General features: G+C 43.9%; 1 protein-coding gene across 1 annotated transcript in view; it reads right to left on the reverse strand.

Annotated features, from left to right (window-relative positions):
- RAB3B (RAB3B, member RAS oncogene family) overlaps positions 1-16628 on the reverse strand; it is a 70550-nt gene that overhangs the window by 53089 nt on the left and 833 nt on the right. Inside the window, exon 2 of the mRNA XM_079776643.1 lies at positions 9043-9270. Coding sequence (XP_079632769.1) covers positions 9043-9270 — 228 coding nt within the window. The remainder of the gene's footprint in view (positions 1-9042; positions 9271-16628) is intronic.

The following is a 16628-nucleotide window of genomic DNA, read 5'->3' on the forward strand; positions in this document are numbered from 1 at the left end:
GCCAATGAGGATTACTGGTTAATGTATTTGCAAATTACAAAGGCAGATCATGCCTGCAATTTTGATTTCACTTCCCATCGTCTCTGTTGTGATTTCAGAGATCAGATTAAACCTCCTTCAGCAGCTGGCTCCTACAGACTCTGGAGAGATGAAAGTGTCAACATGTCTCTGCAGCCACACCAGGAAACTTGCTGCCTAGAAAAATCAGTTCTGATTATCATAAGAGCTGAGTATTGGATGTTGTACTCAGGAACTGTCTCCATATTCCTGGAGCCATAGGGACCTGTCAGAGCCTCCGAGTCCCTATTCAGCCTCCAGCCTCTCCTGTGCTCCCCACTGGGCCCCTCTGTTGAGAGACCCAGCTTATGTTCAGGTGGCGAGATTTCACCTTCCTTAGGTGGCAGGAGAAGCACTGGAATACGTTAGGAGACCTCATGGTGAGCCCCCAGTAAAGTCGTATCTCTCTCTGGACCCCAGCTGCTGTGATGAGCTCTTGTGGTTACCTAACAAGGGGACAGAGACAGGCATTCTCAGCAGGTAGTGTAAGCCTAAGACACAGACAGTACCTGTTTCAGGCAGTTAGCATTAGGGCTCTCAGGAGAGGAAACTGGAGTTAGAGCCTTGAAGGATAGGAAGAATTTATATTAGATCTTTTCCATGTTATTAACAGAAGCTGTGGTAGTCATAATAATGCCCCCCCTCCCCGCAAAGATATCTTAATGACCAGAACCTGTGAATATGTTACCTTGCATGGCAAAAGGGACTTTGCAACTGCCAGGTTTTGAGATGGAAGATTATCCTGGATTATTCATGTGAGCTCAAGGTAATCAATCACAAGGGTCCTTATGAAAGAAAGACAAGATGGTCAGAAAGAGAGAGACTGGAAGATGTTATACCTCTGGCTTTGAAGATGGAAGAAGGAGCCTCAAGAAAAGGAATGCAGGAGGCCTCTAATAGCTGGAAAAGCAAGTAATGGACTCTCTCCAAGAGTCTCCAGAAGGAATGCAGGCCTGCCAACACCCTGATTTTAGCCCAGAGAGACTCATTTTGAACTTCTGATCGCCAGAACTGTAAGGTAGTATGTGTTGTTTTAAGTCACTAAGTTTATGGTGATATGTAAGAGCTGCAATAGGAAACTAATATAGATGCCCATGAGACAGCTGCCCAATCCCATATAATAAAAGCCTAATATGCTAAGTGTCTGGTCACCTGTTCAACCAATCAAAGTGTAATATGCTAATGATATGCAAAGGCCACTCAACCACTGGCTATGATGTGCACTGACCACCAGGGGGCAGATGCTGCAACTGGTAGGTTGGCTTGCTGCAGGGGTCCGGCCAATCAGGACTGAGCAAGACAGGCTGGACGTGCCCTGGAGCCCTCCCGCGGTCCCTCCCTAGCTGGCCAACTTCCTGCATCCCTCCCCGGCCCCAATCGTGCACCGGTGGAGTCCCTCGGCCTGGCCTGCGCCTTCTCGCAATCCAGGACCCCTTGGGGGATGTCAGAAAGCTGGTTTTAGCCAGATCCCACAGGCCAGGCCGAGGGACCCCACTGGTGTACGAATTCGTGCACCGGGCCTCTAGTCTCATATAATAATCCATTATTATACACTAGAGGCCCAGTGCACAAATTCATGCACAGGTGGGATTCCTCGGCCTAGCCAGTGATTGAGGCAGGGGGGCCAGCGGCTGCGGGGAGGGACCCCAGGAGGTTGGCCGTCAGCCCCCCAATTAGGGTCCAGAGGAGGAACTCCGGGAGGTTGGCTGGTCGGGAGGAGGGGCCACGGGAGGTTGGCTGGCTAGGCAGGGGGAGAGGGGCCATAGGAGACTGGCCAGCCGACTGGCTAGGCAAGTGACGGGGCCACGGGAGGTTGGCCGGAAGGGGGGAGGAGCTGTGGGAGGTTGGCTGTGGGAGCAACTGACTACCAGGGGGCAGCTCCTGTGTTGAGCATCTGCCCCCTGGTAGACAGTGCGTGTCATAGCAAATGGTTGACCAATCATTCCGGTCGTTCTGTCGTAATGGTCACTTAGGCTTTTATATATATAGATTCTTAGTCTAGGAGAAAGTCAATCTCTCTCAATGTCCTAGTTTGCTCCTATTAACCAAAATAACAGAACTATGGTACTCATTTTATTTCACTTTTGGAGTTAGAGGTAATTTTAGTCTCATCAGGTCCTGAGCAGAGAATGGGTCATATTCATTTCTCCATCCCCAAAGTCCAGCATAGTAAATACTTGTTAAATGACTGCTCAAGAGCCACAATCCCTCTTAATCTAGGTTTCTGGTATGATTATGTTTCCCACATTCCTAAACTCCATTACATTTTTTAAAAAATATGTTTTTATTGATTTTTTTTTTTTGAGAGAGAGAGAGAGAGAAACATTGATTGGCTGCTTCCCACATGCACCCCAACCAGGGATCGAGCCTGCAACCTGGGCATGTGCCCCAACCAGGAATTGAATTGGCAACCTTTCAGTGCACAGGACCATGCTCAACTAACTGAGCCACACTGGCCAGGGCTTCATTACATTTTATTGTACTCTTATATCACTATTCCTAAAGTATAGGTCTTTGACATTCACAACTTTAATATTTGCTAGTTTTAATATTTAAGAGTGACTCCAAAGCCATGTGGTGACCTAAGATTGAATTGAGGCTGCATGTGGAAATAAGGTACTTGGCTAGTCAGTGAACCTAGCTGACTGCCCAACAGCTCCATCTCATCTGATCTGATTCTCAGCTCTTGGTTACATAGGGAGTCACCTCATCACTGTGGAATTCAGGATTCCCAGGAAATCTTTTAAGACTCCTTCTCCTATTTTCTCCAGCTTTCATCATTCTGCTTAACCTCCCTTTGGAGTTCATGCTTACTTGTATCTATCTCTTTAATTATAAAAAGGGCTATTGGAGGAGGAACCCTCTTTTCCCCCACTATGAGGAAGACTGTCCCTGGAGATAGAAACTTCCACTGCAGACCTGGGTAGAATGCTTTAGGTCTTAAGAATGAACAAGTCCGGTTCAAATGGATTTTGACCTTGGGTACATATTGTCCAAGCTAATTGCCGCTAGCGACTCAGGACAGCCTGTGATTGGATTTGTATGTCTATCTGACTCCAATGTGAAGTATTAACAAGATCCACTTCCCAGAAGACTTGAGCCATGTGCGTCATCCTAGCTTTTACCAGTAATAAGACTGTCACATTACTCCCATCTCTCTGCCTCCTGCATTTATCTCTCAATTGAATTCAACCATAAGTTGGGAAGAAAAGGAGTATCATTTATTGATCTCCCTAGAATCTTAATACAAATTGTTTGTTGTGATTGCTCTCTGCCAGGTACTATGTTGATGCTTTCTACACATTGTTTTTTAAATCATCACCAAAACATCAAGACAAATATAATAATGAAGGTACATATCAGCAACCTACTGCTGAGGGCCTCAGAGCAGGGAGTTGAAGAGAAAGAAAGAAGAAGGAGAACAGTAATGCCAGGCCAGGCTCAAGAGTAGGGACAGTGGCCTATAAATCCTTCACAAAACACAGAGTTCTTGAACCCTCAATAGAAGAATGCTGGACAGGCCTGCCAGTCCATTCCTGTCTTTATAACAGTAATCCCAGACACGAGACACTACTTGACACGCAAGTCACCAAACAAGCCTCATTGGTGGGATTCTATCTTTCCACAATGGAGGCCCCTGCCACCACTTCCCAGGCCTGGGGTGAGCTGGTGTGGAGAAGGTCATCAGCTAAACTAGCCTTTTAAATTGTAAAAAACAAAAACAAAAACAAAAACGGCTGAGAACCCCAGCTGCAAGCCGGGGGAGGAGAGCTAAGTCACAGTTCAGTGATTCCTGAGCTCTGAGTCCCAATGCCTGGGTTTGAAACAAGTCTATTATTTTCCTTCAGGGCCCTTACCACAGGTAAAACTGGGTACTTTCTATTTATGAACTTAGTATTTATCTCCCCTACTAGAGTGTACACTCTGTGAGAGCAGGAAGGGTGTTTCCCCACAGCTAGCCAAACGCCTGGCACAGAGTGAGCACCAGATAGATGCCTACTGAATGAATGACGGAATGAAGCTTACTGCCTGGCTCCGAAGAAGTTATCTGACATTTCTAACCTCAGTCATTCTTTAAGGAGATAACTGCCTCCCTGAGTCAGAGGGAAAGTATGAAAGACACAAAGAGTGACTTAAAGCACATACAAGAAGAATCCACATGGCTGACAATACCCTATGCCCTTCTGATCTACTCAAGGCTTCATAGTTCTCCTTGGGCCTCCCATTCCGTTTCTTCACTTCATCTTCACAACAACCACGAGGCAAGAGAAGCAAGAATTACGTTTTCCATTTGATAGTTGGGGGAACAAACCCGTGGAATTGATGGGTCACTCATTCATATCACACAATAACTGTAGGGCAGAGCCAGGACTCCAAGTCCTAGGTCAGCTCGGTCCGCTCAGACCCGGATTCTTCCCTTGACCAGCACCAGACACAATAGCCCCTGCAATGGGCCTCACATAGAGGCAGTGAAAGGCCCTCTGCCGCTCTTCTCTTCCCACAGGTCTCCAGGGGTTGCTTGGCAACCAGCACCCAGCAGTAAGTGGCCTCTAGTCAGGTTTGTTGCTGTGGAGCTTCCAAGTCTCCCTCCCTTCACACCTGTTCCTGCTCTCATTTGCTATTAATAAGACTTCTCCCCTACCTCCACCTCCCCAGTATAATTCTCTCCTCTGATCCACAATAATTAAACTCCCAGGATACAGAGGGGGCTCTCGGGACCCTAGGTGGGGAGAGACCCCAGAGAACAAGGCACTACCCAATGGCTTCATCACCCAATACCCCCCAGATATGATAGAAACTCCTTTTGTGAATGGTCCTGCTCAACGACGCTCATACCTCCTCTTTGTCCCTCTCCACCTTCCACCCTGACTATGGTTTTCTGAAATCCCTTGGGAGAGATCAAATGGACTGGAGAAATTTAAATGAACGCTTCATGCTGTGCTAGTGAGTCCCTGAATGCTGTTCCAGCACTCCGAGAACCACATCGGGAAACCTTGGGAGGGGCCCAGTCACCCTTTGCATGTGGATCAAGAGCAGAGAAAGAAAGGAACCTAAATTTTATTGTGTTCCTAATACTGTTACCACATTTAGATCCCCCAACAAGCCTGCCAGGCTTTTACCGCTGAAGATGTTATTTATTCACAGAAGTAAAGTAACTTACCAAAGCTCACACTGCTTAAAAAAAAAAAATTACAGAAATCTTGTTTACAAAAGTAAATATATATGAGTAGATATGTATTTCTTCCTCTCCCTATACAATTAATTAATCATCAAATTCCATAAATTCTAGTCCTAAATCTCTATCCTCACTTCCAACTCTTATGTCATTTTTATCTTAGTGTTATGTACCAAATGTTTGTATCCTCCCAAAATTCACATATTAAAGCCCTGACCACCAGTGTGGCTATATTTGGAGATAGGTACTCTAAGGAAGTAATTAAGGTTAATTGAGGTCATAAAGTTAGGGCCCTGATCTAATAGGATTAGTGTCCTTATAAAAAGAGCTCCCTCACTCTCTCTCCATGTGTACACACCAAGGAAAGGCCACGTGAGCACACAGCAAGAAGGCAGCTGTCCTCTTGCCAGACATCAACCCTGCTGGCACCGTGATGTTGGACTTCCAGTCTCCAGAACTGTGAGAAAATAAATTTCTGTTGTCTAAGCCATCTAGTCAGTGTGTTTTTTGTTATGGCAGCCCAAGGAAGCTAATAGACTTAGCTCAAGCCCTTATAACTTACCCAAACCACTAGTTTCTTTGCTTCCCTCCCATCTACCCTCCAAACTGAAACCAGAGATTTTTCTAAAATGCAAATCTAACCTTGTTAAAACCCATCTATGGCTTCCCAATGCCTATGGTAATTGTCTCCAAATTTATACCCCTATTAAGTAAGAAAAATGTAGGCACAGCACCCACAATATTTGTATGTTTACTTAAATTACACATATATACTTCTGTACACAAAAGATGTTAAAATACATACAATGACATAAATACTATTTAAATGTTTAAATTTTAGTGTATTTATGAACAGTTCAGAAAACGTTTTTACAGAAAAGCACATATGCATACACACACCAAGAAAACCCTTTCCTCATTTTTTGTGTGTGTGGTTTTTTTTTTTTTTTGGTTTTTTTTAGCAAAAGCAATGTGATTGACTATGTCAAATCTAATTAGATCATCACTGATTTTACCTCAAAACATGGCTGACAATGAACTTGTGCTAGGAGTCAGAGAAATATCACTTCAGCCATTTTCTGTGCTCATTTGGGCTCACTATAATTAGTGCAGTCTTCAACCAGAGGTTTCTTTGCAGGACTGTTTTAAAGCCACATATCCATTGTGGGTCCATTTAGTTAAAATTAGGTAGTATAATCAATAAATCCACTTAACCAGGCACAGAAAAACGGCAAAAGCTCACGATGGACTAAAAATGAATGAAGAGTGAGGGAGCCACCACTGCCAACCCCTTAGAAGGGCAGAATGTCTATTCCTACCTAAAGGTTTTTTGAGTGTAGACTATGTGACCGTCTAAAGTGGAGATCAAATGAAGACATCTTTGTCAATCTATATAGTAAATGTTAGTATCTTTTACTTTCTCTTCATAGACAAAGTAAACTCTAGTAGTTTCTTCAGCTCCCTAAGGAGTCATCAATCATTTACCCTCTGACCCATGGCAAGAACCTTCTGTTTGTTGTGCCGTCTGATAGCCTCTCCATAAAATTTAACTTGGCACCCCATCCCTGCTCTTTCAAAGCTTTGCTCTAGTTAAACTGTCTTGCTCACCATGCCCCAAATATCCTGTGTTCTCACACACCCCACCCTGCCGTGTGTTGGCTGCAAAGAAAATGTCAGATAACATAGCAGAAGCACTTGGCACATAATAGGTACTTAATAAATGCTTATTGATTCTCACCATGAGGTAAACTAGATCAGTGATTCTTCAATTTTAGCCTGCCTCAAAAACCACCTGGAAGGTTTGTTATAACACAGACTAGAGTCCCGGTGCATGAAATTCGTGCACTGGAAGGGGGGGGGGGTCCCTCAGCCCAGCCTGCGCCATCTCTCAGTCCAGGACCCCTCAGGGGATGTCTGCCTAAGCCAGCAGTCGACATCCCTCTCGCAGTCTGGGACCCCTCGCTCCTTACCGCCCACCTGCTCACTGTTCCTTACTGCTCAGCTCGCTGCTCTTTAGCACTGCTGCTGAGGTGGGAGAGGCTCCCACTACCGCCGCTGCACTTGCCAGCCGTGAGCCTGGCTTCTGGCTGAGTGGCGCTCCCCCTGTGAGAGCACACTGACCACCAGGGGGCAGCTCCTGCATTGAGCATCTGCCCCCTGGTGGTCAGTGCGCATCATAGCGACCAGTCGTTCAGGTCATTCCGTCATAATGGTCACTTAGGCTTTTACTATATAGATTATTGGGCCATACCCCAGAGTTTCAGATTCAGTGGATCGGAAGAGGGGCCCGAGAATCTGCATTTCTAACAAATTCCCAGATGATGCTGACGCTGTTGATCTGGAGACCCCACTTCTAAAACCAATTAACTAAATGGTCTGTAGAGCTTCTGACATTTCTAATGATTTATGTTTCTTCAATGCTTTTAATAGAGACAAAGTGAACAAAATAAACTTTTATCTCTATATAAATTAATACTTAACATTGTCATACATGGAAATATAGGTTCTATAAGGTCTAATGTGCTTCTCAACAGTGTAGAGGAAAGATCACATAATTTAGATTCAGAAGATCTAAGCTGGAATCCCACTTTATAGCTGTGTGGTCAACCTAAGGCAAGCTAATATTCTCTGAAACTGAATATTTTTCCTTCTGTAAAATAGGAGTGTATTAAAATAATACCTACCTCTTGGGGTTAGTTATAAGGTAATATTAATATATTAAAATAATTTATAAAAAGAAAAGTACTGTATACAGACTATACCAATAAGATATATGTACTATGTATTAATGTACATTTAACAAGTTGAATAATAAATAATACATGTTTTGAATACTTAAAATCACAAATGTTCAAAATTTCTAATCTCAATGCTAATTCCTTATTGCAAAGTATATGATCTACATGTTGCTATATCATCTCAACTATATATATATATTTTATTAGTACCACCGGTGAGCACCAATAATAGTAGCTGTGATGGCCAGCTAACAAAACGGTCCCCCATGATCCTCACCTCCCAGGATTCATACCATTGTATAGTTTCCTTCTACATTGAATCAGTGACCAATAGAATACTTTAAGGCTGAGCAATAAGAGACATTGCCAGTTCCTCTTAGATTTCTTGGATCTTTTCAAGAGCTGGGGAAGCCAGCTGCCGTGCCATGAAGAGACTTAAGCAGCTCTGTGGAGAGAGCCACCTGGGAATGAACTAAGGCCTTCTAACAGGCCAGTACCACACATATGAGTAAGCCACCTTTGAAAGGAATCCTCCAAACCCCTCCCACCTTAAGCCTTCTGATGACTGCTATCTAAGCTGACATCTGGCTGCAAGCTCATACGAGGCCATAAGCCAGAAACTCTTAAACGTTCAAGTCACAAAAACTGTGCAGTAATGAATTATTATTATTGCTGTTTTAAGCCATCAAGTTTTGAAGTGATTTGTTATGCAGTGGTAGATTATGGATACAATAGCTAACATTTATTGTGCATTAACTATGTTCCAGGACTATATAAGCACCCATAGCCCTACGATGTAGATGCCAGCTCCAAAGCCCAGATTCTGTCACTATTGATACAGGCCAGAATAAAGCCTCTTGGATAGTTAAGCAGCAGAAACAACTGAGCCCCCAGAGGAGAGCAAACTTGTATTAAAACCAGCAAGGGGCATTCCAGGGGCAAGACCAGCAACAGCATTAGTGTCTGATGCTGTAAGACCCAGAAGTTCCAAACCGGCCCCATCCCCTAGCCCTGGTACTAGCAGACTAGTCCCCTGTCAGGACCATCCTGCCCAAGACGCCTAGGACTCACCCAGATCTGCAGCTTCACTCGCTTCTCATTGCGGTAGACTGTCTTCACCTTGAAGTCGATGCCCACAGTGCTGACGAAGGCTGGGGTGAAGGTGTCATCAGCATAGCGGAAGAGGAAGGAGGTTTTGCCAACGCTGCTGTTGCCGATGATGAGCAGTTTAAACATGTAGTCAAAATTCTGGTCGGAGGCATCTTTGACCCCGGCTTTACTATCGGTCACTGAAGCCATCTGCAGGAGAGACCTGTGGTCACTCAGGAACACATCTCTAGTGTCACCAACCTTTTAATGGTCACTCCGCCATTCACATACTCATTCCCCACCCCAGCATCACTGAGGAAATACATACAACTCAGAATCACCCCATCACTGCACCTGTCCCAATGTTGTCTCAGGATTGGGTGGAACCCAACTCCTCCCATTCATTCCTTCAGCAAATATTTACTGAGCACACTGCTCTGGGTCAAACCCTGTGCTGGGCATGGGGAATACAAATATGAATCAGACATGGTGTCTACCCTCTGAATGGCCACAGATTAGAGTAAAAAAGCACATAAACTCATAGTAACAAAGCGGTAGGAAAGTCTTGGCTAAGGAAGCCCACAAGAAGCATCTAACCGAACCTGGAGGAATGGTGGTCAAGGAGAGTCTCCTATGAGAGGCAGCTCCTGAGCTGAGTTTTTTGGTGTTGTTTTGTGTGTGTGTGGTTTTTTTTTGGGGCGGGGGGAGGTAAGATGGGGGAGAAGCTAAAACAGAATATACATAAACATTCCAGGAAGACCCTGTATAAGGCTATCATTCCCATTTCAAAAGCGTTTATGGCTCCTCACAGCTCTGAAGATCAAGACAAATCTGTTCAACTTGACAAAGAACCAGCGAATAAACTCTCTAAACTTTATCTTCCCCTAAGTCTTCTCCCTACCAACCTGTGCAACTTTATACCAGATTACACACTTTACTCCAAACATGCAATATGTCTTGCTTTTGCCCCATTAGACATATATTCTTTCTTTCTGCCTAGACAAGTCTTCTCCTAATAAACTCCTGCTCACCCTTGTAGATCCAATGAAGTCTCCCCTACCGGTGCATGGCAGGGACATGCACTCCTGCCCTGTACTTCCAGAGCACTCTAACAGCACTTTCTACTACTTCAGAACGGTTTACTGTACTATTCTAGCTCCTCCTTTAGACCAAACATCTGAGACTTAAAGTACTTCGTTTCTGCCTCTCTAGCTTCTAGCACAAGTCCTAGTACATGATCAGCACTAAGTAAGTGTGCCCTGAATTAATAAGAGTCGTGTCCTCACTCTGGGGCCTAATCTCATCATCTGGAAAATGGGAGAACAATTTCTGCCCTGCTTCCCTCACAGAGCTGTTATAGGACTCAAATAAGATAACAATGAGTAAGACCTTAATAAACTGGTAAACTCCACACAGGTGTGAACATAAGTCATTCTTATTCCAAATCCTTCAAAACATAGATCCTTTGTTTATTGACTCATTCATTCATTCATTCATTCATTCAGCAAGTATTTATTACATGCCAGGGCTTCCCTGAGACCCCAGCCCTCTCAGACCTGCCACCCATCTTCCCCTTTTCTTGAACACTTGAATCTGGTCTTTATAATCCAGCACTTGGTCCCATCGTCTTTGAGTGTTTAATTGCTTTTTCTACATCTTACCAGCTGTAGGCACCCGGCTTCTCCCTATGTACTCTCCTTTTGTGTTCAGCGCTGGGTACTCAGACATGTTGAATGAGTAGTCAGGGGACGGTGGGAAGACAGCCCTAATGTGAGGTAATGTTCAGGTGTCACTCTCTTTAGGAATTCCTGCTTTTTTTTCCCCAAAGGAAAAGAAAGGGAGTGAGACTGGTGGATTTATTTCTATGAGCCTCTCCAGTGAGTTGTAAGGTTAAAGCTCTCCTGAAGAAAGGTCAGACAAATACGTGGGATAATTTATTGGCAGCCCTTTAATAATACTTCATTATGTGGTGACCTCTGTTCTTTCCTCTCTTTTCTCCCAGCTCTCAAGCCTTTATCCGAGACCCGCAGCCACATTTCCTGTATCAATCTGCTCCATGGCAAGGCTCAATAAGCAGGCATAGAACATTCCCTGGACCCCTGGCAACTGGAGGCAGAGCATTTACATGGAAGAAGAAAGTGATATTGGAGGGGAGGGTGCTTAAACTGTCTCATAGCCCTAACTTTTCAGTTGTTCATGGTACAAGATGCAGAACCTACTTTAAGAATTGGCAAAGGAATTATGCTTTTTCTATCTAAAACAAGGGAAGCAACCACAATGCCCTCACACTATCCTCTGCTCGGCTGCCAGCCATCTTTATTTACAAGAGAAAATTCCAATTTGGAAAGTGTAAAAATTTAGAAAAGAGCTTAAAAGTATAAAGAGAAATTTTTAAATGACCAGACATCCCCTCCATTCAGAAACTGCCATTGTTAACGTGTTAAGTGTATTTCCTCCCTTATTTCTCATGCAATAAAATGCCATCTATTTTAAGTTATATCTTATTTGTTAATTTAAAAAGTAATACACACATTGAAAATAATTCAAACAAACTTTTACTATTTCTAAGTACTACTTTATCACCATCTGCAGTTTGCATTATTTTCTTAATTTTTAGCATAAAAATAAGTAATATGGAATCTACAGGTTTACAATAAAAAAACAAACAAAAAATAAACTCCCACTTTGGGGGGAGGGGGGTAATGGGGGAATAAGGCCACTACATGTGGCCTCATGTAGAATCAGCCTTCATCAATAAAGAGGAAAAAAAATAAAAAAAAAACAACCTCCCACCCGTGATTCCCAATCTCTGGTTCCTCTTCTCAACAGCAAACATGTTACCAATTCATTAATCCTTCAGAGATAGTCTTTGTAAATATAAGCATAGAGGTCTGTTTATATTTTTATCTGTATATAATGATAACATACTAAACATTCCACTTTATATTTTCTATGCACATTTTAACAGCTAAGATAATATTTTCATTAGTTTTGTACCCTGCTCCTTTTCACTTAACATTGTCATATTTTACTAGACTTTTAAAACTCTTCATAAATATTATTTCAATTAGCTACTACATTATATTACATCTAAGGATGTGTCATATGACCAATTCTTTAATGTTGTATATTTGTTATTTTTATATTCTTAATTATTATAAACTAGAGGCCCGGTGCATGAATTCGTTAACGGGTGGGTCCCTCAGCCTGGCCAGTGATCGGACCAATCGGGGCCATGGGAGGTTGACTGTGAGAGTGCACTGACCACCAGGGGGCAGCTCCTGCATTGAGCGTCTGCCCCCTGGTGGTCAGTGTGTGTCATAGTGATCGGTCATTCAGTCACTGAGGCTTTTATATATATATATATATATATATATATATATAGAGAGAGAGAGAGAGAGAGAGAGAGAGAGATATTAAACCACAGTGACCATTTCTTTACATAAATACTTGTTCAATTTCCTGTTTATTTCCTCAGAAACGATCTTAGAAGTGGAACTGCTGGTCAAAGAGCAATTTTGCTAAAACACAGATATGATCTATACCTCAGTTTCATGACCTTTATTTTATCCTCTAAATAAACCTGGGAGATAAAATTGAAATTACAAAATTATTATTTCCATTTGATCAAGAAGGAAACTGAGAGCCAGAAATTAGGAGGATTTGCCCAAGCCTCATAGCTACCGGCTGAGCCTAGACCTAGTACCATGCAGCAGTGTTATGGGAAAGTTCATTATGCCAGGCCTACTCCTCAGCTGAATTCTTGGACAAATCATGCGGCCTCTCTAAGCCACAGTATTTTTACCTTAAAATAGAGAAAATACCACCTATTTCACAGACCTGTGGTGCAAATATGTAAGTAATCTGGCATAATTTCCTGGCCCATGTGAGGTACTCAATAAATATTATTTCACTGGCCCCTTTAATTTACCTCTGCAGTCAAATCTTGTTCAACTGCCCTCTCCCTGATCTGGGCTACATTATTTGAGCTTGTTTTACAATTAACTATCTGCCTTCTTTTCCTGGAATAAGCTGAGTTGTATCCATCCTTACACCTGCCAATACTGGATCTATAGTAAATCCTTAGGGCATATTATTCCTTTCAATAAACGTTTAGTGAGCATTTGCCATGTGCCAGACTATCAATGTAAGTGTTATATTATCGGTCTTCATTTTTCTGATGCAGCTATTTACACTCTTAGATACCTGGAATTAGAAGGGATTTCGGAGTGGCGGCTATATCATAACAAAAAGCCTAGCTCCTGGCCCAGCTTTCCCAGCAGCTCAATATAAATGTATGAACTTGGGTAAGTCACTTAAACTCTGCGCTTCAGTGTCCTCATCTATGACATGATGATATTACCTACCTTGCAAGGCTGCTGTAAATTTTAAACAAGAGAATGTATATAAGTGTGTTTCACTGTGTAGAGAAAACTGCATGTGGCCTCATGTAGAATCAGCCTTTATTAGCTACGCCTGCCACAGGTGTGAGAGTGAGGAGCTAGGCAAGAGTAAAAAACAGTTTTCATTCCTGCCTGATCCACTCCCCTTCATTTCACAGGTCAAAACTTGAAGCTCCACAAAGAGAAGTGATTTGTCCAAAGTCACATAGCAAGTTGTGACCAGAACGAACTTCCAATATCTAATGACTCCCAGATTGGACTGGACTTAGAGGGGGAAAAAAACTGCAACAATTTTAGAGTGAATAAAGAAGGATCCCCGGCCCGACTGGTGTTGCTCAGTGCTTGAGCATCAACCTAGGAACCAGGAGGTCATGGTTTAGTTCTCAGTTGGGGCACATGCCCAGGTTGTGGGCTCCAACCTCTGTATGGGGTGTGCAGGAGGCAGCCGATCAATGATTCTCTCTCATCACTGATGTTTCTATCTCTCTCTGCCTTTCCTTTCCTCTCTGAAATCAATAAAAATATATATTTTTTAAAAGAAGCATTCCCAGCGCCCTGAGCATCTCTATCCTAGCACTTGCCACACTGTTTATGTGCACACAGCGTAGCTTTCCCAGTAGGTAGTGTGAGATCAGGAAGAGGCAGAGGGCAGAGAGGTTCAGTTGGAAGGGACGTTCAGATGTAAGCCCCCAAGGGGATCTTTTCAAGATGGGGCTACCCAGATACTTGGAAGAGAGATAAAAAGCATCCTAGCGAGCAGCTGCCCGAGGCAGATCGAAGCAGACAGGTCACTGCACATGGGCGCATGCAGAACCACACTAGTGGGATAAGGATCAAACACATCTTCCCTCTCTTTTGTGACAGTTACATAAATGACAGCGCCTGGTAGCTCACTGTCTCCGTGACAAGAAATATAGATGAAGGCCCAGGGACCATCTGGGAAGTCATCCCTGGTTCCTGGCTAGGGAATGAAGAAAATGGCTCCTCTAAGAATTGGTGTGAGAAACAAATAATGTGTCCAGTCTGATAGGCCGCAGAAATAAACACCTAAGAAGAAGCCAACTTCAGCCAAGAAAGGGGGAAGGGAGAGGAGAGGAAAAGAGGGCCCTAAAATCCAGCAAGAGGAGATCAATTCAATACACGCAGTGAATAGATGAACTCCCCTGATGGAAAAAGCATACAACTGAGTCAGGAGACCTGGGTTGAGCCTTTGCTCTCTCAGCAGTTGTGTAACCTTAGGCAGATCACACCCTGGGCCTCAGTTTCCTCATCTATAAAATGGGTTAATAAAATGACTCCCTGGCAAATTGTTGTAAGAACTAAAACTGGTCTATGGGAGAGTGCTTTATAAAAACCCTTATTTTATTTTATTTTATTTTTGTCTATGTGCTTCATGTTTTGTTTTTTTTTAATCAGGTCATCCTGGGTAGTGGAAATAGCCTAGGTTCCAAACCAAACAAACTAGATTCGGTTTCCGTGTCTATCATTTATTATCTGTGAGATCTTGGCAAGAAATTTCACATGACGAAGACACAGTTTCCTCATTTGTAAGAGCATTATTGGGAAGACCGTAGTCAATGTTGGAAAAGCATCTAGACAGGATCTGACACATAAGAGGTGCTCCTGTTGGGAACTTTTATCAACGAGGAATAAAGAGGGAGTTGGCCGTATGTGGACCTCACCCTAGTATAGGCAACCTCCTCCCTGAAGCCATACTCTACTAATTGTTCTAATTCTACCTTTCTTTAGGTCATTCCCCACTGACAACTCATCACCACCAGCCAGCCTACCTCCTCGTTGTTTCCCCACAGAAACAGCTACCATTTTTTGAGCATCTACTAAATCCCAGGTGTTTTCAACACATTCTATCTTGCATAAAAAGAAGCTTGGAAAATGTTCACTTCCTTCTTTCTCCGGACTGGAGACAGAGAGCCATGGGTGTGGTCACTGACAGAACGTAGGCACACTTGTATAATAACATCAGTGGCCTTTCTCTTTTGTACAGTGCTTTATAGTTTATGAAAGTTCTTTCCCCCCCACACACATTATCATATATGATCTTCACAACAATTCTTGGTGGTGGATAAAGAAATCGAGGCACTAGTACAACCACAGCTCAATTATTCATTCAGTCAACATTCACTGAGCACGTGAATGAGCCAGGCCCTGTTACACTCTGAGGAGATGGAGAGGAACCGTAAGCAGTTCAAGCTTAGATGGGAAACCTTCTTAAACATCCTATATATAGGTTACTGATGCCTCCCTTCATATCACAATCCTTAAGAGAGTGGAGATTTATCTCTTGGGCTAGAGATCATTTTCTAATTCTGCCTTCTCTCATACTGTTTCCTCTGACAGGAACATACTTTATTCTACTACTAGCTAAATCCTTCATGAGGAGAAAGTCACCCCTGGCCCATCGTCCTCTAATAGAATGTCTCTCCTCTGGCCAACACAGCACCAGGGCTTCTACTACCACAGACAGGGCTTTTCAGGGACTTCCATTGTTTTCTACCCTTTATAGGCACAGAACAGGTGGGCATCCACCTGTACTCACACACACACACCCCTAATGTCATTTACTATCCCCCACCCTTTTCCATCTGGATTCTGAGAAATTGGGATGGAGGGCCCTGTCTTCCTCTCATCTCCCTCCACATTTCTAGTAGCTTCCAGAGGCTGCTGCCCGGCTCTCCTAAAAGTCTCTTCTCACAACTTGGACTCCCCAATCGTCAGCCTGTGGGTGAATTTTTCTGTCCGTGGTTCTCTTCATCTTGTCTCTGATCACAGGTGGCAGTGTAATGGGGTCCAGTGTCTGGGTCCCCTTCGCAGTCTTCTGAGAGCCTGGGTGCCATGGACTCCACTCTGGTCCCGGCCCCCGCCCCCCATCATCTTTGCACTCTCATACCTCCTCCCCAGCCTGACCCAGCGCGCCCACCACCCTGAACTCTCCAAGTTCCCTGACTGTTCCTCCACTCAGCCCCCGGCCCCCGGCCCCAGGGCAGTGCTTCTCCACCCCTCACCTCTGACCGGAACTCAGGTGCCCCCTACCCAAATCCAAGGCCGCTCCCCGCTCCCTCCAGCAGCTCCCCGCCCTCTCCTCTGCAGGCCGGGCACAGCAGCCCGAGGTCCCACCTTCCCATTCTTCCAGACTTCCCAGCTCCA

This window comes from Cnephaeus nilssonii (assembly GCF_951640355.1).
Source record: "Cnephaeus nilssonii genome assembly, chromosome: 7".
Taxonomy (NCBI): Eukaryota; Metazoa; Chordata; class Mammalia; order Chiroptera; family Vespertilionidae; genus Cnephaeus; species Cnephaeus nilssonii.